A 26,771-nucleotide genomic window follows, 5' to 3' on the forward strand; every position below is an offset into this window, starting at 1 on the left:
GTATGTAATTTATTTATGCCACACCACGTGGCATGTGGGATCTTAGTTCCCCGACCAGGGATTGAACCCGCATCCCCTTCACTGGAAGCGGGAAGTCTTAACCACTGGACAGCTAGGCAAGTCCCTGAGATCTGCTTTTAAAAGTACTGGGAGATTTTGAAAAAACACCTAAAGGTTTAAGTGGCAGAAAGAATCCCTCTAGTTTGTACCTCATACATGGTTATTTCTAGAGCTCTACTGGGAAGGGGAAGAATACAAAAAGGAATTGAGACAAGAAGGTACAGAACATTTAGATTAGCAGTAAGAGGAAATATTTTAAGTTGTTTTATAAACTGTTTACATTTCATTTTGATATGATGTTAACATTAAGAATAAGAAGGCTGCTTACCATAACCGATTGCTGGGTTTTCTCAGAAAATTTTACTTCTATATCTTCTACCTGTGTCCAAAAGGAGTGCAGATTTTCAGTTTACTACTTCAAAGGCAAAACTCTGCTAGGTCTCCCTTGTGTTCACATATTTCTAAGAGAGCAGTCCCTCCACCAAATCCAGTGTTCTCAGGCCCTGATGGCTGGCAGAGCTGGCTGCTGGTCACAAAGCTCAGAGCACCAGGCCATGATGGGCTCTCTCATGGGGACCTAAAGTCCAGCTAAATGAGCCTACGATATGTGGAGAGGATATGTTAGTCTCCACTTACATTTCACTTCGGAGAAAACTATTTTTAGGGGTGAAGGAAAGAGAACATTTTAAAGTATTTTGAATGTGTTCTCATTTAAACATGTTCACATTAGAGGATGACTCTTGCTCTCCTCTATTCATGTCAGGATTGTAGAAACAGAATATAAACAGATTCTGAAATAGGTACTCAGACCATTACTAGACTCACTGCTGTCATATTTTCTGTGTCCCAAGGCACCAGAGTTTCAGATCAAGTCCCACAGATGAAGATGGGACGATTCCACATGTAGAGACATGGTTGTAAAAATTCAGCAGCAACTATTCTGACCAGAAAAGGGAGCACATGATCCACTTCTCACTTTCCCTGTGACCTTGGACAGGTTGGTCAATTTCTAAACCTCAGTCTCCTCATCTGTAAAATGAGGGTGTTAATTTTTCCCTTTCACAATTTAACAGGACCCAGATAACTGAGTTCCTTTCTTTTGGAACTTTTCCAAGATTATAAGAAAGTTAAAGAAACTAGATTCGTCTGTATAAAGAAAAAGAGCAGAGATAAAAACTTCTATTCCTGAAAAGTGGCTAGGTAAGGATCTGACATCCCACCAGGACCCAATGAAGAGGCTCTTTCTTAAACGTTCTCCCCAGTTTCTCCACGTTTATGTCCACTTTCACCTGATGAATGACACTAACCAGCCAGGAGCAGAATCTGGGTATGGCAGCTGTCAGGATTATGAAGCTGGTTTCTGTGGTAACAGTGCCATCTGCAGGAAGACCATAGATATGCCGGTTACTGCCCACGACCAGAGCCCACCTTGCAGGCCCCAGACTGCTTCCCCTTCTCAGGAGTGAGGGCTCCTCTTATTAGTATACAGAGTCTGAGGCCTTCAGAAAATGAAAACTTCCTCATTTGGGTACAGGGAGTCTAATGAGGGGATGGAGAAAGGCTTCCCCATGTGATTAACTCTGTTCTTTTTACACCAAATAGAAATACATATTTAAATAAAGAGTCCATTTTATCTACACTTTTAATTTTTGTCAAGGTAGTACAGATGTACATATTAAAAACCAAACAAAACATTATCAAGCTCATCCTACTAGCACTGGATATTATCATTCTCTAGAATTTTTTGCTAACATAATGGGTAAAAAAAAATTATTTTTGCTAACATAATTTGCTAATTATTATTTCAAATTGCTTTTTTCCTGACTACTAGTAAGGCTGTACATATTCATATATATATATATACATATACATAACAGTGGACCCTTGAACAATGTGAGGGCTAGGGGTACTGATCCTCTGCACAGTTGAAAATCCATGTGTAACTTTACAGTCAGCCCTCTGTATCCACAGTTCCACATCCACGGATTCAACCAACCATGGAACATGTAGTTCTGTAGTATGTACTTACTGAAAAAAATTTGTGTATACGTGGACCTGTGTAGTTTAAACCTGTGTTCAGGGGTCAATTATGTGTGTCTGTGTATGTATAAACATTAAAATATATATATTTTTAAAATATTAAAATTTTTTTTTTGTTTTCCACTCTGGTAAACTGCCTGCTCATATTTTTTGCCCATTTACCACGGGGTAGCTTGTCTTTTTCTTCTCAATTTATAAAAGCTCTTCATAAATTAGGAAATATACCCTTTGTTTATTTTAAGTATTCTAATCTTTTCACCAGTTTATTGCTGGTCTTTTGATTTAGTTTATGGTTTATTTTGCCAAAAATATATATATACATATAAACAAGTTCAAGTTTTGCTTTCCAAAGATGACATACACTTACCCTTTTCTTTAACCAAGATCTGAGATGTCAAAAATGATTCTGAGAAGACCACAGATCCTAAGCACCCACTTCCTCCCAGCAAGTCAGGAATGTCATAGATGGTCATACAAGCCTGTATCAAATAAGAAACCAGAGCTAGTCCAATTGTCAGTCCTAAACATACAGGGAAAAATCCATAAGAAACAGACCACAAAATACTAAGGCACATGGCAAAAGAATACTGGAGAATTTCTAAGGAAAACTCAAGTATATCTTGAAATACATCTCAAACTGGGAGAGGACTTCAGGATCACCTAGGCTTTTGCTCCTTGGTCAGAGGCAGACTTGGGCTAGATGAAGAATATCTTTAAGTTTCTGTAAATTCCCTCAAATTGCTTATCCTCCCTAAATGGCAATGCAACAGCCTTCCTTCTTAACCATGACCAGTGTCACATCCCAGTGTGTCTACATGTTCATCCACTCCTTCTTTGGTTTGGGCTCGAGTTCTTAACAAATCTGGAAAGGGGGATACATGTCTTCATGGATATTTCTGGATACCTGTCAAAACATGCAAATGCTCCTTTCAGTACCAAAAAATTAAAAGAAAGCTGTTCGAGCTTTAATGGCCAAGACAAATAAAAATAGAGGCTTCAGCAGGCCAGAAAAAAACTAGAGCAACTCAGAGAAAGCTCCTGAATGGCTGGTAAGAAGGCTATAATTTAGTTAAAAACCACTGAAAATGACATAATTCTGAGATGAATCTAGCAGAGGAAATGCAGAAATTGGTACAAGCCAGAGTTAGAGTTTGAGATGACCGTGAAGATCTGGTGAAGGACATAGGATAAGCTGCACGATGAGCACTTCCTGGCCTTCCTGGCCTGACGATGCTGAATGGCCAGGTACAGAGCTCCTAAAGCCAGAGCTCATTTTCACACCTTGTTGTCCTCATATGGGATCCCTGCTCTATCCTCAGTACAGAGACAAAAGACCTAGGCCTCTTGAAGGGACTGTTAGATTCTCAAATAGATGGCAGGGGACTTCCCTGGTGGTGCAGTGGTTAAGAATCTGCCTGCAAATGCAGGGGACACGGGTTCGAGCCCTCGTCTGGGAAGATCCCACATGCCGCGGAGCAACTAAGCCCATGTGTCACAACTACTGAAGCCTGTGCGCCTACAGCCTGAGCTCTGCAACAAGAGAAGCCACTGCAATGAGAAGCCCGTGCAGCACCACGATGAAGAGTAGCCCCCGCTCTTCGCAACTAGAGAAAGCCCGCGCAGCAATGAAGACCCAACGCAGCCAAAAATAAATAAATAAAAAATAAATAAATTTATAAAGAAGAAAACAAAAAGATGGCAGAAGAGTTGAAAGGAAAAAAACCATAGTTAAAGTCCTTAATCATCCATGTCGTTGTGATAAAGGAATGTACAAAGTGACAGACAGGCTTTATATTTCAGTTAACTTTCTCATTAGGCATGACAACTGGAAGGTTTATCTAAATTTGTTTCAAAGAATTTTTAGTATCTGAAGACACAGAACCTTCCTGGGCTACATGGTTCCTCTTAAGTGACAATGATCAGTTAGGTTCCCAAATCAATTAGGAAGACAAATCCTGTGGTTTCCTAATCCCCCACTTCCCTATTTGGCCTCTGGTGTTGAGGAAGGGGAGAGAGGACATTAAAAAGAATACATGTAGTATTTTTTAGACACTTGCTATGTACTTCCCACATGTGGCATGGGGAGAGAAAAAATATGAAGCATCGTTCCTATCTTCAGGAAACCTATAAAGTATAGCTGGAGAGACAAGAGCATTCTTACATAGAAGTCATCATGTGACACATTACTATAGAATTACTCCCTAATTTATGTAATTTATTCCCTAATTATGTATTCCTATAGGAATACAGTACTTGTAGGGAGAAATCAGTAGGGTAGGCTTGGAGGAGGAGACAGAACTTCATCTTTGCCTGGAAGGGAGGATAGGATTTGGACAGAAAGCACCAACATCCTATCTTTTCTTTCCTATTTCATTAGCTGCTGCTGAATGTGTACTTAACACAGTAGTATGATTCTACTGGACTGCTAATCACCTACTCCAGTGCAAAGCATCTTCCAGAGCACTGCACGAGAGTCTAAGAAGAGAAGTCAGGGAAACTAAAGTCCAGCAAGGAGACAAAGTATTATTACCTAAATATCAGAAAGTATTTCCCAGTGTCTTAATAATGTCACAAAAAAGTCTCCATTAGCTCTAAAAGAACATCACCACAAAATACTGACAGAGACAGGGAGCAGGTATGTTATATACACAGAAACTACTCACAACCTTAAAAAATTACCCATGTTGTATCACTCTCTGTAGATGAGATAACACTATGCTTGTCCCCTGGTGATGGCAGTGGGCATGCATTTGCACCAAGTCATCCACATCTGCCCACCCACTTCCCTATGACCAAAAGCTCACTGAAATTAAGGTTCAGGCAGTAGCCACAGAATGGACTGAAGGTACAACTTGTACCCATATATACTACAACCAGAATCTTGGCTGGATGTCCACCATCCTCCTATGCATTGCTTGCCAATTTTCTTCATATCAGGATACACTGGGGTAAACAGAGGATTTGGATGTGGCTGGGAGCAACTGGTTTAGAAACCCTGGCTCCCCAAGACCACGCCAGCTCACCTCAGGGACCAATATTTCTGCATCTCTACACCCATTCCCTTGGCCCATTAGTTCTGCCTTCAGCACATAGGTCACAAAGCTCTGTTCTCACTACCCCACTTCATAGGAGCCTCAGGCCCAGTTTTTTTTTTTTTTAACGTTAGTTTGTTTTTATTTTCATAAGCGCCTGTTAAATAAGGGCATAAGGACTTCCCCTGGTGGGGCAGTGGTTAAGAATCTGCCTGCCAATGCAGGGGACACGGGTTCAAGCCCTGGTCCAGGAAGATCCCACATGCTGCGGAGCAACTAAGCCCGTGTAACTACTGAGTCTATGCTCTAGAGCCCACGAGCCACAACTATTGAGCCCACGCGCCACAACTACTGAAGCCAGCGTGCCTAGAGCCTGTGCTCCACAACAAGAGAAGCCACCGCAATGAGAAGCCCGTGCACCGCAACGAAGAGCAGCCCTCGCTCGCCCCAACTAGAGAAAGCTCGCGGGCAGCAACGAAGACCCAATGCAGCCATAAATAAATTAATTAATTAATTAATTTTTTTTTAAAAAAGGGCATCAACACAGGCCTTGGAACACAGAGAAGCCACTGAAAACTTGGTCTGTGTTGAGGTAGGCTTGTCATCAGCTCCCATTTCCATGTGAGGTCAGAGAAACCTCAGCCACTTGGAGGAAGCCTTCCTAATCTCAGGAAGAGGTGTCTACCACCCCCACACCCTCACCCCCCCCTTCCCCAGCTAAGACTCTGCACCCAAGGGGCACCTAGACATGGGAGTGTGGATGTGGTAAGCCTTGTACAGCTGCTGGACACCCTCAGAAAGCACAGGCTCACCACCACTGCAGCTGGAACAGTCCTGAAAGTAGACTAGTTTTCTCAGGTAAGGGGTGGGCTGCCTAAGACTCCCACCCACTCCTACCTCACCCCTTGTAGATGGTCCTCTACAGGCCATTCCCTGCCAGCTGACCTGTAACAGCTCTGCTTACCGTCTTCACAAAGTATAAGCTATCTTCACTGTCCAGAGGCACAATTCTACAAGAGGAAATTGATGGGAGAGACATATATTAAATTTACAGTGTTCTCTTTTTTTCAACTTGGAAGCAACTCACACTCAGATCTCTCTCAGGGATTTTCAAAACACTGGGTTGCATGTATGCAGAATTCCACTTGGAGGGAACTAGGTTCAGCCCCCAACCCACCCTAGTCTTTCAGTGGAAAGCATTCAGGGCAAAGGGCCTCAGCTGAGCACAGCCACCTCCAAGCCCAGCCCTGGAGTGATGCCACTGCCAGGTGTAGAAGGGTGAAAAGATCATCCATGCCAGCAGTTACAAGGTAGTTGCTCTTCATTTTGCTCCTAAAACTTGCCCCCAGTGAGGACACACCATAAACATATACTTACCTTCCCTGATTATTCACAGCATGTATATGAAAAGCCATCTTGGAGCTGTAGACCCAAAACAAAATAAAACAAAAGTCAGTCTGCTTTTGTGACCACTGTGTTGGCATCCTCCCCAGACACCTGCCACTGCAATGCACCTGTGCTGGGCTCTCACAGCCACCAGTGAGGTGTGTGTCGTCCTTACCTGCCTTAGGGTATCATGCCATCAGCAAACATGGGGTCAGTGTCTGACTCCAGTCACGGCCCTGCCTCTGTGCAGATTCTCAGGGCTATCTTGACTCTTGGACAGAGCAGGAGAGAACTATGTGATTGTCATCCATGGCAGATTGAGAGTAAACCTCTACTTGCCCCAGGCCTCTGGCCCACAGCTTGACATATTCTCCTGCTCCTCCTCCTCTTCACCACCTTTGAAGTCAAGCTGCCAGCCCTGCTCGGAGTCAGACTGCTACCCACAGTCAACTGCTATGTAATAATGGGCATGGTCAGGCCTTCAGAACTGAGGAATAACCAGAAAACCCTTTTGGCATCAACTCTTTTTGTAAAAGAAAGTTTCTAAATTGAATTAAATTTAATTTTTTTGCCTTAACAAGTACTAGTCAGTCATATGCTAACTTCCCGTGTCCCTCTTGGGAGAAGATTTGCTAATTTGGTGCAGTTTGAGGGAAGTGACCATGTGAAGAGAAGGAAGTGCGGCTCTTGGGTGGAGGGCTGGCCCTGGAAGACTCTCCTCCTATTGCCTGGAATGTATTCTCTCCTTGTTCTTTCCTCCAGCCAGGGTGGTACACCCCATGCACAGGAGGCCATGGGATTGAGAGTGTGGCCTGCCCTAGAAAGGCAGAGTGGGCTAGGCAAGGCCCCGAGGACAGGAGGAATGGAATGACTTTGTCAGCCATGCCGATGATAAGAGAGGAGAACCCACGGAGACAGCAGCTCCCATTCACTTGCCCAATCACTCTACAGGGCAGGAAGATGATGAAACAGATGCACAGAGAGCTCCCTATCTTGCCCAAGGTCACACAGCTGGAAAGCAAAGAAGCTTCCTTAAACTCAGGTCTGCCAGGAACAGACAGTTCAGGTCAGCACACAGCCTTAAGGGACCAAATTTCCTCTAGCCCTCCCCTCTCGTGGTCAGAGCTACAAGATTCAGAAGACCCAGAAGAAAGGAAAAGAAACCTGAAGCAAGCCTACAGCTTTGCACCAAAGAGTTCTGGTTCTTTCCTACACTCCTGGAGCTATAGCAATAGAATTCTTCTTGTTAGATCATTAACTAACTTAGTTTTCCAAATGTTCCTTCTCACTACCCAGGGCTGCAGATGTAAGAAAATGTGGGGTATGGAACTGAGGTACCACAGGGCACATCCCAGAAGTGTCCTTAAAGAAACTCTCTGATATTGGTGTCTTTTGTCTCCTTCACAAAAAAGTACACCAAGTTGTCCTCATATGGGACAGAAGCTTGAGTGGACTGGGTTCAAGAAGGTTTAGCTATGGACAAAGACTACACAGAGATCCACTGTGATATGCCAGGACATGTGTGATGGGAAGACTGCCAGGAAGCCAAATTCCCAGACCTTCTAGACCCTGAGACATGGCCAGGCTCAGGGGTTTCTACCATCTGAGAGGCAGATGAGGCTCAGGGCAACTCTCTTCTAAGCAGTGACCATCTTCATGTGCCCAGGGCCCCTAATCCTAACAAACCTCACCACTCATGTCCCCAGCTTCATCTTTCTAACCTCTGAACCCAGGTCTGTCAGTTCTAATACTGATCTGCTTCCCATTCCAGCCTCAGGCAGTGTGTCTGACTCTCAAACAGTTCCTCCATCCTTGGCTCCTTGGCCTCTCAAATAAAACCCTGATCATGAATGACTCTCCTTCACATATCTTATTGATTTACTGGAACATTTCTCAAAGGGGAGACAGAATATCAAATACAAAGGAGAAAAGGGTTTTTAAAACACAAACATTAAAGAAAAGCTTTTATAGACAATATCAGTTATTGCTTACTGTAGGGCTGCCTTAAACTGCATCAACTCAAAGGAATTTAACCCAGATCCAAAGGTCTGCTCAGCTACCTCCTTGGCCTGTAAAATCAGTAACAAAACAGAGACAATTAGCTTTCACAGCAGGAAAGAATACACTTAGAAGGGCCCTTCTCACATATGGCCAGGAGAACACTTCCCATCCCCTCTAAGTGACTACTTTGTATACATCAATAGATTAAAGTGAAAACATCTTGTCAGGGGAAACAGGAGCCTGCTTTCTTTGGTCTGGGTTCACATGAAAACACTTCATTCAGGCAGGTGGGCACTGGAACCTGATCTGGTGACCTGTAACCAGCTGGGACGGTGCCATTGTGAGGCCTGGAAAAGCGCTTTCTCCTCCCCTCAAGATATCACTGCCCTCAGTGTTTCTGCCCAGATGCTAAGCACATTCAAATAACTAAAGTTATAAAAAATCAGTTAAAAAACAAAGGTGCAGAACTGATACTGAAGAATAACCTACTGTTTTGCATAAGCTTTCAGCTAAAGGGCTGAGAAATCCCAAGTACAGGGGGAATCAAGTTCAGTGAGGAGGGAAGATGGCAAGGAACTGGTGACAAGGAACTGGTGACTAGGCGATAGTCTCTTTGATATCTACAACACAACCTTTCCAATGTCAAATGGTTTGCTTCAGGAAAGGTCCTATTGGCACTGGGAGGCATCAAGCCAACTCGTTCTCATCTGTCACTGGGTCAGATATAGAATCCAACTCAGCACAGCAGGTTAACCACAAAACAGCAAGGAAGTAAACGGTCAGAGAAAGGGAACACATGTGCCTGTCTAGGAAAGACAAGTTAGAATTTCTAATCTTTAGTTAATTTTTTAAAACACAGAATTACAGGAAATAAAACTATGTAGCTCAAAATCAACTTATCTAACTTTATTAAAATTCACAGAACAATCTATATTTTTCTTTATTTTTTAACTTTTGAAAGACTTTTAAAAAACTGCTAAGTAAAACAATAGACTACAGAATGATTTTTTTTTAACACAACCAGATATCTACAAAGAAGTGCTGATTAGCTGTCATTCATAAGACAAGCTCAGCACACTAAAGGCAACTCTTTGGTGCCCAAGTTCACACACAAAATTAAGTACTATAAGGTGTCCAAATTAAAAACAGATGGATAAAAAGTTTCACATTAAAATAACTACTAAGGAAAAAGAAATGCGGTATTTAAATTACCTTTGTTAGACTGGAAGTTTTAGCATAACATGCAATGGCAGCCAAAACAGCCTCAATAACAGCAGCATACACCTGTGACAAGAGCCTACTTTAAAAACAAAAAATAAGGGTTAACTACAGCATCACAAGCTGCGTGCACATAAATGACATTCTCTAAGAAACAGATTTTTAAACAGAATGAGAAAAGTATAATAACAGAACTTGTTGATTTCTAGACCTTTTAAAAGCTATATGCCCCGTTCCAATTTTTACTTTGCTCTTGTTAAACCATGATAAGAACCACCTTTTCTTAATTCTGCTCAAAAGACCAACCTTCCCTGTTTGTGATCCAACAGAAGAAAACTATGTAGACTCCCTGACCCTCTACGAGGACCCGAAAGGTATCATGACACAGACTTGCTGCTTTTCCAGGAACCAACCACAGCACACCTTCAAGTCGTCTCCTCCCCAGGCCTGCTAAGGGCTGGCTGCTACTGGAACCTCAGGGTGGGACCCCTCAGGGGGCAAAAGAGATTATCCAATTGAAGAGAAGACTCGCTCCACTTAAATGAAAAAAATTTTTTTTTAAATTGGGGTATAGTTGCTTTACAATGTTCTGTTAGTTTCTGCTGTACAGTGAAGTGAATCAGCTATACATATACATATATCCCCTCTTTTTTGGATTTCCTTCCCATTTAGGTCACCACAGAGCACTGAGTAGACTTCCCTGTGCTATACAGCAGGTTCTCATTAGTTACCTGTTTTGTTTTGTTTTGTTTTAATTTTATTTATTTATTTTTGACTGTGTTGGGCCTTTGTTGCTGCACACGGGCTTTCTCTAGTTGCGGCGAGTGGGGGCTACTCTTCGCTGCAGTGTGCGGGCTTCTCATTGTGGTGGCTTCTCTTGTTGCAGAGCACGGGCTCTAGGTGGGCAGGCTTCAGTAGTTGTGGCACATGGGCTCATTAGTTGTGGCTCGCAAGCTCAGTAGTTGTGGCTCATGGGCTCTAGAGCACAGGCTCAATAGTTGTGGCACATGGGCTTAGTTGCTCTGCGGCATGTGGGATCTTCCTGGACCAGGGCTTGAACCCATGTCCCCTGCACTGGCAGGCAGATTCTTAACCACTGTGCCACCAGGGAAGCCCTAGTTATCTGTTTCATACATATTAGTGTATATATGTCAATCCCAATCATCCAGTTCATCCCCCACCTTTCCCCACCCCCGCCTTCATGTCCATATGTTTGTTCTCTATGTCTGTGTCTCTTTTTCTGCCTTGCAAACGGGTTCATCTGTACCATTTTTCTAGATTCCACATACACGTGTTAATATATATTTGCTTTTCTCTGAGTTACTTCACTCTGTATGACAGTCTCTAAATGCAAATTAATAGCCGGAGACCACTTTAATATATATTTGCTTTTCTCTGAGTTACTTCACTCTGTATGACAGTCTCTAAATGCAAATTAATAGCCGGAGACCACAGATAGCTCACCTGATCTACAGAATAGAGTATGCTTTTGAGGGGAAGCATCCCCTGCTCCTGCCCAACTTTGTGCTTCCTATCTGACTTCACACTTCCCAAAGACATTATAAGGTTTTTTTCTTGGGACTTCCCTAGTGGCGCAGTGGTTAAGAATCCGCCTGCCAATGCAGGGGACACAGGTTCGAGCCCTGGTCCGGGAAGATCCCACATGCCGCGGAGCAACTAAGCCCGTGGGCCACAACTACTGATGCTGCACTCTAGAGCCTGTGAGCCACAACTACTGAGCCTGCGAGCCACAACTACTGAGCCCGCGTGCCACAACTACTGAGCCCGCGTGCCACAACTACTGAAGCCTGACTGCCTAGAGCTCGTGCTCGGCAACAAGAGAAGCCACCACAATGAGAAGCCCACACACCACAGCGAAGAGTAGCCCCTTATCGCCGCAACTATAGAAAGCCAGTGAGCAGCAATGAAGACCCAACACAGCCAAAAATAAATAATAAATAAATTTATTTAAAAAGGAAGGTTTTTTTCTTTGCCAGACAGGGAATGCCATGAAGATTCCTAGAAAATCCAAGTCTGGTTCCCTTTTGGGCAGGGTTTCTCAATCTCTGCATTTTGGGCCAGCTAATTCTTTGTTGAGAGGTCTTCCCTGTGCATTATAGGATGTTGAGAAGCATTCCTGGCCTCTCAGTAGTAACCTCAGTTGTGACAAGCAAAAATGTCTCCAGACACTGCCAAACATCCCTGGGGATGGGGGGTTGGGGAGGGACTGGTGGGAGTAATGTGGTAGAACTGCCCTCGGTTGAGAACCATTGCCTTAGGGGAAGGAGACCCAGGGTCTTATTAGGAAAATTACAGAGAGAAGGGGCTCATCCACAAGGCCTCAAAGGCAAGGGAGGGGTTTGGCAAGTAACTGCCTTATCTAAGAATATGTTTATTTTTAAGCCTGAGAATCTTGTAACAGGTAAAGGAAGGCGAAAGGAGTTTTGTAACAGGGAAGAGCAAATTCTGACTCCACGTTGGTTCTGTTTCTTTTACTTTAACCTTTGCTTTTCATTGCTTTTGTTATTATTATAATCACTATCTATAGCTGTAAGCATACACAATGGCCTGCCACAGGGAACCCTGACCCTCTGCCTGACTGTTAAACTAAAAGGCCTTTGTTCAGCTCACAGAGAGACATCCTGACCCTGCCCACCTGTGAATGGCTGCAGAAAAGAAGAAATTAACACAACCCCTTCCCAGTGCAGGAGATATTCTGCAAGACAAATGGCCTTTTTACTTTACTGCTTCACCACCTCTCCCTCTCTGATTCTATAAAAGAAACTGGCATCCAAACCCCGGTAAGATGGTTATTTGGCCACCTTCTTGGTCTGCCGAATAAAGTCTCTACTCCTTGCCTCAACACCTCGTCTCCCGATTTATTGGCCTGTTGTGTGGCGAGCAGAGCGAGCTTGGACTCATCAACAGTTTGATAGCAGGAAGAACACAGAAATGATCTGGTCTAACACTCTCATCTTACAGAAGAAACAAGTAGGGCCTGTAGAGGAACTCAGGTCTGCTCTCAGCCTGGTTCCTTTCCATTGTGCCACATCACACTGCCAACACCTTCAATTTCCTCCTTGGCTCTCACACCACACCTCTGCATTGCAGGTAAGAGATTTGAATAAGGTAGAAGAAAAAGAGAAACAACACATAACAAAATGACAGCTCCAAGGTTCAACATATCCTGAAGATTCTTGACCAGGCCATGTCAGAGGGGTATGTCCTGGTAGGTAGGTAAGTGCCCGTCAGGGACACTGCCAAACAGCTTGGCCACTTCCAGGTATGACAAGAATCCTCCACATCTCAACACTAAGGGCAAAGATTTATAGAGGCCAAAGACATATAAAGATATCCTTACTCCCTCCCTCACCCAGCTTAATTCAAACATCACTCAGTACCAACACTGGTTCAGGCCAACCCCCTGCTTGGCCTTGTCCTATACAGACCCTCAAGGCATGAGTTCAGTACAAAGCTATCTGGCTTCTGACTCATAGAAAGGCCTGGACAGGAGGCCTGAGACCCATGATTAGGGAAGGGCCTGCTCTATGCATGGATGGTGCTGCTGTTGCCTTCAGTAGACTCCATTAGGCCCCAATTCCACCAGCCCTGTGACTTAAACAAGTCTCCTGATGTGGGCCCAAGCACCTCTCAACACCAGTCCCTGAAGTAGAGCACCAGTGACTTTGGTTTAAGCAAAATGTCTACGGGTCTAGAATGAGGGTCCAGGGCAATGGCTAAGCACAGCTGGCATGGAAACACAAACAAGTGCAAAGTAAGACTATACATATCCACCAACACGTGAGAATGTGGTTGACTTGCTGCTAACGTAAAGAAAACCCACACACAAAAATTGTATGCACACTACAATTACAGCTACACAAAACCTATATGTATAATTAAAAAAAAACAACAAAAAGATACACATTAAGATACTAATGTGTGGGGCTTCCCTGGTGGTGCAGTGGTTAAGAATCCACCTGCCAATGCAGGGGACACAGGTTTAAACCCTGGTCCGCAGGGGACACGGGTTTGAGCCCTGGTCCAAGAAGGTCCCACATGCCATGGAGCAACTAAGCCCATGTGCCACAACTACTGAAGCCTGCGTGCCTAGAGCCCATACTCTGCAACAAGAGAAGCCACCGCAATAAGCCCACTCATTGAAGCCCGCTCAAATGAGATTGCCCACTGCAATGAGGAGTAGCTCCCGCTCACCGCAACGAAAGAAAGCCCGTGCGCAGCAACAAAGACTCAACGCAGCAATCAATCAATCAATGTATTAAAAAAAAGAGATACTAACGGGTCGTGTCTAAGAAGAGGAATTATGGTTAATCTTATTTTTTTCCCCTCATTTCTCAAATTTTCAAGTGTGATTATATTACTTTATATTTTTCCAACAGAGCCTTATGGGTTCTACCCTAGAGATTCTGATTCAGTAGTTCTGAGAACTACTATAGCCTGGGAAATGTATCTTTTAAAAAAGATCCTTAAATGATTCTCTGTGGCCTGTCACTGTTAGCCTTTGGGAAGCACAGACCTAACTAGTTTATGCTAGGATATTTAATTAGGTAATAACAGAACTCTATTACCTTCATAATTCTGAAAGAAAATCCCTTTATGGAATTCAGAAATTCCTGCATTATTATGGACTGATTACATCCTCCCAAAATTCATATGGAACCTGTAATCCCCAATGTGACTATATGTGGAGATAGGGCCGGGCCTTTAAAAGGTAATTAAAGTTAAAGGAGGTCATAAAGTGTGGGCTCCTAATCCATAGGATTGGTATCCTTATAAAAGGAAGAGATGCCAGGGACTTCCCTGGTGGTCCAGTGGTTAAGAATCCGTCTTGCAATGCAGGGGACATGGGTTCTATCCCTGGTCGGGGAACTAAAATCCTACATGCCATGGGGCAACTAAGCCCACGTGCCACAATCAGAGAGCCCGTGTGCCACAACTAGAGAGAGAGAAGCCCACATGCCACAACTAGAGAGAAGCCCGTGCACCTCAACGAAAGATCCCATGTGCCAATGCAGCTAAAATATAAATAAATATTTTTTTTTAAAAAAAAAAGGAAAAGGCACCAGAGATCTTTCTCTCTCTCCATGTAAGCACAACACTAAGAAGGTGGTGGTCTGCAACTCAAGGAGAGAAGCCTCACCAGAAACCAACTCTGCTAGTACCTAGATCTTGGACTTCTAGTCCTCAGAATTGTGAGAAAATAAATTCTGTTGTTTAAGCCACACAGTCTGTGGTAATTTTTTACGGTAGCCCAAGCAGACAAGCATTAACGAGTTTACTTCTTGTCTTTGGTTTCCTGCTATACTGGGGGGCGGGGGGCGGGAGAGAAGTCAACACTAGGCCCTTTCTAGAGAGTTGCATGGCCTGAGTTGAGATCCTAGCTCTGTTCCATAAGTCTCAGTGTCAAATTCAGAGGAAACACCTCTCAGACCAGATGTGGTTTCACACAGGTTCTACCAATGGGTTTCAGGATGTTTTATTTTTTGGAAAGCCCTATTAAAAAATGCACTATATAGAAAATATATTAAGAAGCGTTATGCCACTTAAATGCATGGGTGTGCAGGCAGGAAGTCTCTGAGTCTGGAGAGAGGAGCTGATGGCAAACCTGGCAGTGTCTCTAGCCTAGACTTCAAGATGAAAGACAGGGGCTGGGACATTCTGGGAGACTACACAGCTCTACTTTACTTACTTATTTTACTTATTTATTTATTTATTTACTTATTTGGCTGCATTGGGTCTTAGGTGCAGCAACGTGGACTCCAGAGAGCACAGCCTCGGTAGTTGTGGTGCGGGCTTATTTGCCCTGCGGCATGTGGGGATCTTAGTTCCACAACCAGGGATAGAACCCACGTCCTCTGCATTGGAAGGTGGATTCTTAACCACTGGGCCACCAGGAACGTCCCTCTGCTCACCTCTTAAGCCAAATGTCCTACCCAATGCTGATCTCAAAAGGAGGTAAATGGGACAATCTCAACATCTGAGTAACTCAATGTGAGAAAGAAAAAAATGTAATAGAAATGAAGACTTACATTTGTTCAGTTTTCTTGGGCAGCTTGTTGTCATCTCCTGTGAAAGAGGACCATGTATTAAGAATGTGACAAGATTACAGGAGATGCAAACACTTTCACAAGGAGGCTAGAATTTCTTAATTTGAAGATGTCAAGAACTTTTTTTCTTTTGAGTTAAATACTGTACAAGCACAAACAACGGTGAAACCTAGTTTCTGCCAGTATCCTCCCAGACCATCATCCCTGACACTGACCTTGACAACCAATCAGCATCACCACTAAACACCAGAGAAGACATGTAGAATCTTCATCTCTGGAATGTTTTTGCTTTTATTTTTAAATTTTTAAATTAGGAGGTATAAGTAAGCAGGCTCAGTTCTGCCTCTTTCTTCACCTCCTTAATTATCCAACCCAAGTCATGCTTCTTTCAGAGTTTCCTGGCTTATATAACAATGCTCAGGAGAAAACCTGGTTTCTGATGTACTCTCCTCTGTGGAACAGTGCTGGGACCCTCATTCATTCAAGAGTTCTTCTCTCTGTCTCTTTGGATGTCTGCAGCTTCTGGTTACCCCAGCAAAGAGGATAGCCTCAGTCAGCCTAGCCTTTCTGAATGGCTCCTCAGCATAGAGCACTTGCTCCTGTCAATGTTCCCAGCTTATGGGTACCCTTCTACCATGGCTCTTCCTCACCTTCCTCACTAGAACAACAGGCACCTGGCTGAGTCATCCAAACTCCCATTGCAGCCCATATCTCCTCCTGCTATCTCCAACTACAGCTGACGCATCTTTGCCTTCCCTCTGATACCAAGCACTTGGTCTCACACATGATTGGACCTAATATATATTGAGCTGATAATTATTCCTCCTGAAATACATTGTGAGAAATGTGTTAGGCACATCAACAAGGAATTACAGGCTACAAAATGAGTTTCTGAGGAAAGTAGTAAATCTCAAGTCCACTTCTAGTTCATGGGAGAAACTTTTCATTAGATAAGTTGATGAGATGACAACTTATATGGACTTACCCAAGTAAGGAACATGAGTAGCTCCAAAAAAGTATGTTCTTGAACAAGCAAGGGGTCCCTTTGGTGAAACACACTGTACTACCTGGATATCAGAAAAAAAAAAAAAAGTAAAAAAGGAGCAGGGACTTAAGTGTGTACTGTTAGAGAAACAAAAAGTGTATAGTTAATAGAAATCCATTTTATTTTACCAACAGCTGATTTATTATTTTTTAAACGCATAGGGGAAAAGGTCACCTTTTTTTTTTTTTTTTTTTTTTTTTTTTTTTGTGGTACGTGGGCCTCTCACTGTTGTGGCCTCTCCCGTTGTGGAGCACAGCCTCCGGACGCGCAGGCTCGGCAGCCATGGCTCACGGGCCCAGCCGCTCTGCGGCATGTGGGACCCTCCCGGACCGGGGCACGAACCCATGTCCCCTGCATCAGTGGGGGGACTCTCAACCACTGCGCTACCAGGGAAGCCCAAAAGGTCACCTTTAATTGTTGTTTTTCCAAAGGTATCTTGTGTGTGTTTTATAACTTTGGCTACATTGTGAGGCTGCTGTTGGGTCAGCCCAGGATGCTAAAGAATTAACAACTTAGAAAGAAAAGAAGACAAAATGTGCTTGGGTTTTGACTGTCATTAATGTTTAGTGCAGAACTTTCACAGTTTGGACCTTGGCTGACATGATATGCATATATGGGAAGGCAGCTACAAATTCAGGAAAGGAGGTGATACCCAGGTTCCCACCTTCACTTGTATTTTATCTCTGTACACAGGCCATCCAGAAGAGAAAATAAGTTCTCTAGATTTTTAAATTCTTATTTTTCTTCCCTGCTTAGTTGTTCATTTATACAGATGGAAATGGATGTCCTTTTCTTTTTTGAAAATCCAACAATCTCATCAGGGTTCCTAGGATAGTAGGTACAAAATGCAAAAATGCTACCACAAGAAATAGAGGAAAGGAAATTACCACAGTATCTTATTTTTTTTTAATTAATTAATTAATTAATTTATGGTTGCATTGGGTCTTTGTTGCTGCGCGAGGGCTTTCTCTAGTTGCGGTGAGCGGGGGCTACTCTTCGTGAGGTGTGCAGGTTTCTCATTGCGGTGGCTTCTCTTGTTGCACAGCACTGGCTTTAGGTGTGCAGGCTTCAGTAGTTGTGGCTCACGGGCTCTAGAGCGCAGGCTCAGTAGTTGTGGCGCATGGGCTTAGTTGCTCCGTGGCATGTGGGATCTTCCTGGACCAGGGCTCAAACCCGTGTCCCCTGCATTGTCAGGCAGACTCTCAAGCACTGTGCCATTAGGGAAGCCTAGCACAGTATCTTAAAAACAGCTAAATATGACACAAATATTCATTCCTTCTATTTTACTCCATTAAGGAAGTCACAAGAGAATATATGGCATTCTTCTGTAATCCAAGTTGTAGATTTGAAATAAAAATTTAATTCTGACTAATCTAAACTATACCATAGTGAATATGATCAATACTGCCATGATCCTAAATGAAAAATCATGTATATAATTCTAATTGTTGGTTAATAGGCTTATTTCCTCAAAACATGTTCCTTGGATTTCTAAATTTTCCCTAACTAAAGGTTTTTTTTTAAGGTGCCATGTATTTCAAACCTGCTTCCTTAGATGAGGTCACAAATTTATGTCAGCCTATATAAACATCAAATTTATTGATGTTTAGATGCAACTGACAAGGGATTAATCTCCAAAATATACAAACAGCTCATACAGCTCAATATCAAAAAAACAAACAACACAATCCAAAAATGGGCAGAAGACCTAAATAGACATTTCTTCAAAGAAGACATACAGATGGCCAAAGGGCACATGAAAAGATGCTCAACATCACTAATTATCAGAGAAATGTAAATCAAAACTACAATGAGGTATCATCTCACACTGGTCAGAATGGCATCATCAAAAAGTCTACAGGGGCTTCCCTGGTGGCACAGGGGTTGAGAGTCTGCCTGCTGGGGCACGGAGCGCGGGTTCGTGCCCCGATCTGGGAGGATCCTGCGTGCCGCGGAGCGGCTGGGCCCGTGGGCCGTGGCCGCTAGGCCTGTGTGTACGGTGCCTGTGCTCCGCAACGGGAGAGGCCACAGCAGCGAGAGGCCTGCGTACCGCAAAAAAAAAAGTCTACAAATAATAAATACTGGAGAGGGTGTGGAGAAAAGGGAACCCTCCTACACTGTTGGTGGGAATGTAAATTGGTGCAGCCACTATGGAGAACAGTATGGAGGTTCCCCAAAAAACTAAAAATAGAGCTAGCATGTGATCCAGGAATCCCACCCCTGGGCACATACTGGAGAAAACCATAATTTGAAAAGATACAATGCACCCCAATGTCCACTGCAGCACTATTTACTGTAGCTAACACATGGAACAACCTAAATGTCCATCAACAGATGAATGGATAAAGAAGATGTGGTATATATATACAGTGGAATACTACTCAGCCAAAAAAAGGATGAAATAATGCCATTTGCAGCAACATGGGTGGACCTAGAGATGATCATACTAAGTGAAGTAAACCAGAGAGAGAAAAAGATAAATACATATGATATTATATGTGGAATCTAAAAAAAAAAAAGATACAAATGAACTTATTTCCAAAACAGAAAGAGACTCACAGGCATAGAAAACAAATTCATGGTTATCAAAGGGAAAAGGGCATGAGGGGAGGGATAAATTAGGAGGCTGGGGTTAACATATACACACTACTATATATAAAATAGATAACCAACAAGGACCTACTGTATAGCACAGGGAACTATACTCAGTATTTTGTAATAACCTATAAGGGAAAAGAATCTGAAGAATATGTGTGTGTGTGTGTGTGTGTATATACACACACACACACACACACACACATATATATGTATAACTGAATCACTGTGCTATACACCTGAAACTAACACAATATTGTAAATCGACTATACTTGAAAAAAAATGTTATTGACATTTACATTAAAAAGGAAATTGGTACAACAGAATTTGCATGTGTAATGTAAAATTGCTCAGATAATCTGGATTTTCAGATTTAATATCACCTGTTAATTTGTAAATTATTCACAAATGGCACAGAAATGGAAAAGATAAGTATGTCACCTTGAAACAGAGCTGAATGAAGATGAAAGTTCATAACTAGACCCCCTACCACCCCAGGACCAGGTCTCAGTAAGTTCCTTGACTTCATTAGGTTTTCATGTTTGTAAAATAAAGAACCCCAATTATTACAGAAAGTTGTATAAATAACCTGCTACATTTTTGTTTTGGTAATAGACTATTTTTTTTTAGAGCAGTTTTAGGTTGACAGAAAGACTGATCCGAAAGCACAGAGAGTTCCCACATTATCTCCTGTCCTTCCCTCTGCCTCCACAATTTCCCCTATTATTTGTCTTGTAATATTATATTTGTTACAACTGATGAACTAATATTGATAAATTATTATTAACTAGAGTCCATAGTTTACATTTGGGTTTGCTCTTTGTATTGTACATTCTGTGGGTTATGACAAATGTATAATGACATGTGCCCATCATGACAATATCATACAGAATAGTTTCACTTCCCTAAAAATCCACTAAGATCCATCTATTTTCCCTTCCTCCCAAACTCCAGGCAACAACTGATCTTTTTACTGTCTCCATTTTTTTTTTTTTTTTTTTTGGCTGCACTGCGTGGCTTGTAGGATCTTAGTTCCCCCGACCAGGGATTGAACCCAGGCCCTCGGCAGTGACAGTGGCAGTGAGAGCGTGGAATCCTTAACCACTGGACCGCCAGGGAATTCCCTTTACTGCCTCCACTGTTGTACCTTTTCCAGAATGTCATATAGTGGGAGTCATATACTATGTAGCCATTAAAGATTGCCTTCTTTAACTTAGCAATATGCATTTTAGGTTCCTCCACGTCTTTTTGTGGCTTGATAGCTCTTTTTATCACTGAAACACAGTCCACTGTATGGATGTAACACAGTTTATTTATCCAGTCACCTGCTGAAGGACATCTTGGCTGCTTTCAAGTTTCCAAGTTTTGGCAATTATGAAAAGTGATGTTATAAGAAAAAATTCCTTATGTAGGTTTTTGTGTGGACCTAAGTTTTCAGCTCATTTGGGTAAATACCAAAGAGCATGACTGATGTTGAAAGTATGTTTAGTTTTGCAAGAAACTGCCAAACTGTCCTCCAAAGTGGCTGTACCATTTTGCATTCTCACCAGTAATGAATGAGAGTTTCTGTTGCTCCACATTTGGTGTTGTCAGTGTTTCAGCCATTCTAAGGTGTGTAATGGATGGCTAAATTATTGCTCCAAACATTTCACAGCACCATCCTCACTGACTCTTCTACTAGTCTGTGAGATCCTTCGAGGCAAAGACCATGACTATATTTTCCTTGCACCTAGCACAGTGACTGGCACATAGTAGACACTCAATAATGATTACTGAGTTAATGACTGAAAGCCCTTTGGCTTTGGAGTCATACAGACCTAAAAACAGAAATTGGCTAAGTCATCCACAATGTGGGTGTGCACTGGGGTTGGTTTCTTTTTTTGCAATTTTTTTGAGATAAAATTCACTATTTTCAAGTATACAAAAAAATGTACTGGTTTTATCATTGTGTTCTTTTGTCCTCCTTATTGTTCCAAGATTCCTTCTTTTTTTTTTTATCATTTCTTCTTTGTTTTGACCAAACTTCCTTTAGTCATTCTTTTAGGGTAGGTCTGCTGGCAACAAATTCTCTTAGTTTTCTTTCATCTGAGCATGTCTTTATTACCCCTTCATTACTGAAGGAGGTTGTCACTGGATATAGATTTCTAGATGATAGTTCTCTTTTAACACTTGAAATGTAACAGTCAAGACATAGCAAATTTAGGCTTGGAATGACTGTCTATTTTCAAGTTAATTTAAAATTCTTATTCTACTGTTGATACTACTTGGATAACTGAAAGTTTGGTTCGTGAAAGTATTTTTTTAACCTTTACCCTTCAATATTTAAAAATTAAATATGATACTTTCAAATCATATCTAGTACTTATATAAAAATACACAGTCAGTTTTTAATCACTTTTCACACCAAAACAACTTCAAGTTCAAGGTTAAATCAATACACTAGTTGGAAAGGTTCTATTTATCCAGCTCCCCTCCTCCCTATTTGATAATAAAACCAATTAAGCACCAGGTAGTCAAGCCACTCACCATGTGTTTGGCAAAGCTCCCGCTGGGACCAGTGCTGCGTACCAGGTGCCCTTCAGAAGGGAAGTTAAAGTTGCCAGCATTCAGGTTTTCTTGTGTGGAATGATTACCAAAGAGAACAAATGGCTGCCTATTAGGGCTAGAGTGGCAAATCAAAAACATGTAATTAGTGAAGAGATTACTGGCTAGGGAAACTTCCAAATGAGTGAGTTCTTGGGCTTCTCTGACTGTCATCCTGTGGTTTGAGCAAGGTGATTAGTACAGTCCACCTAATGCTCCCTGCTGGTTGGGAAGAGATACCAGATTATCTTTGACTCCTCCTACTGACCCATAGGGACATACCTAAACCCAAGCCATGTTTATATTTTTAGCTTGTCCTGCTGCTTAAGGAGAAAGTTCTGTAAGTTTGCTGTCCACGATACAGAGATGGAGCAAAATCCCAGTTTTATACAATAGCATTTTGATAGAAATATACATTTTCAAGAATGATAGCAGTTGTGATACTCACACTGTAGACAAACAATAGAGCTGTTAACCATTCCCAAGTAGCTTTAGGAGGGAAGGAGGAAAGTAGGGTTGCAAATGTTCTCACCACCACACCTACCCGTCCCTGCACCCATCCCTCTCTTCCCTCTTTCCTCTTGGCTGCAATGCTTCCTCAGAGTTTCCCTACCTTCCACTCTGCTTCCACTCTGCCCTCCTATAATCCATTCTCCCCTCCTATAATCCATTCTCCACATTGCAGAGAAGATAATCTTTTAAACATTCAAAGCCTTTATTTTCAGGAGAAGGGCTGAAATCTTTCACATGGCCAACAAAGACTAACATGGTCTGGCCTGGCCAACTTCTTTAGCTCCATATAAGGCCACTCTCTCCCAACTTCCACACTCCAGCCAAACTCATCTTCTTTTATGTTCCTCGACACATATTTCTTTTATGTTCCTTACGTTCTCATCTCAGGACCACTGCTTTTGTCCCTTAATTATCTTTACTCATCATTCACATCTCATCTCCCCCCAGAGGTCAGCTCTCCAGTGTGGTCTTCACAGTACCATGTTCTTTTTTCCTTCAAGGCATCAATCAGAGTTTGCAATTACATATTTCTTTGTGAGGTTGCTTGATTAACGTCTTATTTCTCCACCACACTATTCACTCCATGAGGGAAGAGACTGTGTCTGGTTTATTTTTAAATCATGTATCTCTTGCTTAGTATGTCACACCTATTTGTCAACAAATAGTCAATGACTAAAGGATATTTTAAAAAGATAGTTTCTGCTATGGATTGAATGTTGTGTTCTCCCAAAATTCAACATGTTAAAATCCTAACCCCCAAAGTGATGGTATTAGGAGGTAGGGATTTGGGGAGGTGATTAGGTCATAAGGATAGAGCCTTCATGAACAAGATTATAAAAGAAACTCTTATAAAAGAGGTTCCAGAGAGATCCCCCTTGCCCCTCCTGCTATGTGAGGTTAGAGTGAAATGACACCCATCTATGAGAAAGTGGGCCCTCACCAAATCTGCCAGTGCCATGATCCTGGACTTTCCAGTCTCCAGAACTATAATGGAGAAATAAATGTTTGTTGTTTATAAGCTACCCAGTCTATGGTATTTTTGTTACAGGAGCTAAAACAGACTAAGACAGCTTTCTTTATCCCATACCCTTTCCTTAAATTGCCCTTAGAGTATGTCATGTGGAAAATCCTTTGCATTTCTTCTCATTGTTCTTAAACATACTTCCTTAAGCTTCAGACAAACTGGGGCTGTTAAAAGTAAAAATGACCCTGATTCTATTCTGATGCTTAATTCAAGTTAAGTGAGACTCTGTGCAGAAAAAGATGACTCTGAGTCCCAGCCAGGGTAGTCTGTCTCATTACCAGATTGGACTGCAATTGGGGAAGAAAAGAAAGGAAAGATCTACTCGCATTTATCCATCAGAGGAACTATCCGCTGCTGGGCCCTCCTGATTATCATTGCAAAAGAGGTACTGAAGGAAACACTTCAAGAAAACAAATGCAGCAACCCTCATTGCTCCCATGTCTTCCTGGGGCTGGACCTTTATGCCCAATCCCTTTTACTCCCCAACAAGCCACTGTTGATCACTGCCCAGCCCTTGGACACTCTGCTTCCTCTAGCTTTGCTGGGTTACTGATGGAATAAAAAATTCCTTTCTTTAGATTTTAGCAAGTTACAATGTTTTAAAAGCCACCTTAACATAAAACTTTAATACAAAAGCAGTGAAACAGACAATTTTATAGAGTATGGATTTCTTACTCTGTGATGACTAAAGTCAACCCATATTTTCCTGACTCCAGCTTCTGTACTTAGATTCTCTCCCATTTCCACCCCCTTGTCAACCCCATTTTCTCTATTACCATTCAATTTCTTTCCCAAGAATCTTACCTATTTTCAGTTATATGACTGGAAATCATTCCATGACTAAAGTAACTTCTGAATGGCTAAAAAAGAAGTCAACATTATATATATTAAGATCACAGTTTTATAAAACAATCACAAACCCATCATATATGCATGTATGTGTGTTTATAGTGTGTGTGTGTGTGCGTGCGTGTGTGTGTGTGTGCGTGCGTGTGTGTGTATGTGTGTGTGAGAGAGAGAGAGAGAGAGAGAGAGAAAGGGAGAGATACATGTTTATAGATTGTTATAAGAACATGGGAGGACATATGTGGTGGATAACAACATGAATTTTGGGGATAGAAAGCAAACAAACAACAATTAGCAAAGAAAAAAGATAAAAGGCTGCAAAAGAAAAAGAAAGGAAAAGGAAGGTAAAGAAAAATCCTTGTCAAATTTTACAGTTTTTAACTACTGAAAGGAAATTGGACAAACCACCATCTGTGTTCTAAGTTACTAACCATATAGGAATCTTTTTCTTCTATTAAATTTTTTCTACATTTCCAATAATTAGAATTATTTTAATTCTATAAATTATAATATATATTAATTCTAGTATACTAATTTCAAATGAGTAATGAGGGAGAATCCAAGGGACTTAGAAGTACTGACAGAAGTTTCCCAGGAAACCACAGAAGTACTTCTCAGCTTTGATGTGCATAGTGCTAGGCTAAACACTAATCAAACACTGATATGCAGGGTCTTTGTCAACAGTTCAAAACTTCAAAAGGCAATTCTAATCCCCTTAAATAATACTGATTGTTCCCCCCCCATTAAATAAATAATATATGCTTATTTTAGAATACAATAAAAACCACCTATAATCTCTAAGAACTATTAACATTCTGGTACATTTTCTTCAAATCTTTCTTCTATGGTATATTCATAGAATATATATAGATTGTACCAAAGTTTATTAAATAGTCCTTTATTCTTGGAAATTTATATTGCTACTAACTCTTATATCATAAATAATACTGTAATGAATAACTTCTCATAAATTTTCTCTACAGCTCTGATTATTTCCTTAAGGCAAATCTGGAAATGAAATTATAGGGTAAGAAGGCAAAACTATATTGCCAAATTGTTTTTCAAAAAAGTCTGATCAATGTACACTTCCACTTACAATATCTGAGTGTGCCTATCTCAGGGTAAGCACTGTCCAATAAATGTCCTTTTAAAAATATATTTGTCAAGTTGACAAATGAAAAATGGTACCTCGTTGTTTTTATTTTATACCCCTTTGATTTTTAATGAAGTAGAATATTTCAGATATGTTCAATGGCCATTTGGACTTCCCTTTGGTAATTAACTGTTTATTTACATCCTCTGTATGTTTATCAATTGGAGTTTTGGAGTTTGTCTTACTGATTTGTAAAAACTCTTTATATATTAAAGGAATAACAGCTAAAGTTTATTGAGGGTTTACCATGTGAACTGTGACAGGCATTTAAATGTATTATCTCAAGTACAGTTGACCCTTGAACAACACATTTTAACTGCACACGTCCACTTATATGTGGATCTTTTAAAATAGTAAATACCACAGTAATATATGACAGGCAGTTGGCTGAATCTGTGGATGTGGAACCGCGGATGCCAAGGAACCGCAAATATGGAAGGACTGCGTATAAGGAGGCGTTGTGTACACAAAGGGCTGGCTATAAGTTAAATGCAGATTGTCGACTGTGTGGAGGGTCTGGAGGGTCTGGAGGGTCTGGGTCCCTAATGCCAGTGCTGTTCAAGGGTCAACTGTAATCCTAGTAACAACCTACGCAATTCATTCTATCATGATCCCCTCTTTACAGATGAGTTAGCTAATTTAATTAACTTGTCCCAGGTCACAGAGCTAGTGAGCTGCATAGTCAGGATTCTAACTGGATTTGGGAAAAAAAGATAAAATTAGATCCATATCTCACAACATATCCATATCTCACATCATATACACAAAAAATCCCAAGTGAATTACGGATCTAAATTAAAAAAATTAAACCATACAAGTACTAAAAGGGTAAATTCCTCTTTAACCTTAGATTTATAAGCCTTTCTGTATATGACTGAAAATCCAGACGCAATAAAAGAAAATATTAATACATTTACATAAAGATAAAAAGTTTGCATGGCAAAAAACCACCATAAACAAAGCAATTGATAAATAAGGAAGAAATATTTGGAATATATATCACAGACAAAAAGGTAATGGCCTAAATATATAAAGAACTCGTAAAAAACAAGGAACAAAAGACCTAAAACCTGTGCTCTATAGCTCAGTTAATAGTATTGTACCAATATTAAAATGGGAAAAAGACATGAAAATAAAATATAAAATGGCCTTCAAACATATGAAAAAGTGTTCAAGCTTAGTCATAATTAGAAAAACACAAACTAA

At 41.5% G+C, this 26,771-nt stretch overlaps 1 protein-coding gene across 1 annotated transcript in view; it reads right to left on the reverse strand.

The window, feature by feature from the left end:
* DNAAF9 (dynein axonemal assembly factor 9) overlaps positions 1-26,771 on the reverse strand; it is a 148,538-nt gene that overhangs the window by 59,448 nt on the left and 62,319 nt on the right. Inside the window, exons 9-19 of the mRNA XM_060123316.1 lie at positions 24,371-24,426; positions 21,973-22,108; positions 16,791-16,872; positions 15,788-15,824; positions 9,732-9,819; positions 8,511-8,587; positions 6,510-6,554; positions 6,097-6,142; positions 2,468-2,579; positions 1,368-1,438; positions 389-439 (exon numbers count right to left, since the gene is read on the reverse strand). Coding sequence (XP_059979299.1) covers positions 389-439; positions 1,368-1,438; positions 2,468-2,579; positions 6,097-6,142; positions 6,510-6,554; positions 8,511-8,587; positions 9,732-9,819; positions 15,788-15,824; positions 16,791-16,872; positions 21,973-22,108; positions 24,371-24,426 — 801 coding nt within the window. The remainder of the gene's footprint in view (positions 1-388; positions 440-1,367; positions 1,439-2,467; positions 2,580-6,096; positions 6,143-6,509; positions 6,555-8,510; positions 8,588-9,731; positions 9,820-15,787; positions 15,825-16,790; positions 16,873-21,972; positions 22,109-24,370; positions 24,427-26,771) is intronic.

This window comes from Lagenorhynchus albirostris, chromosome 15 (assembly GCF_949774975.1).
Source record: "Lagenorhynchus albirostris chromosome 15, mLagAlb1.1, whole genome shotgun sequence".
Classification (NCBI taxonomy): Eukaryota; Metazoa; Chordata; class Mammalia; order Artiodactyla; family Delphinidae; genus Lagenorhynchus; species Lagenorhynchus albirostris.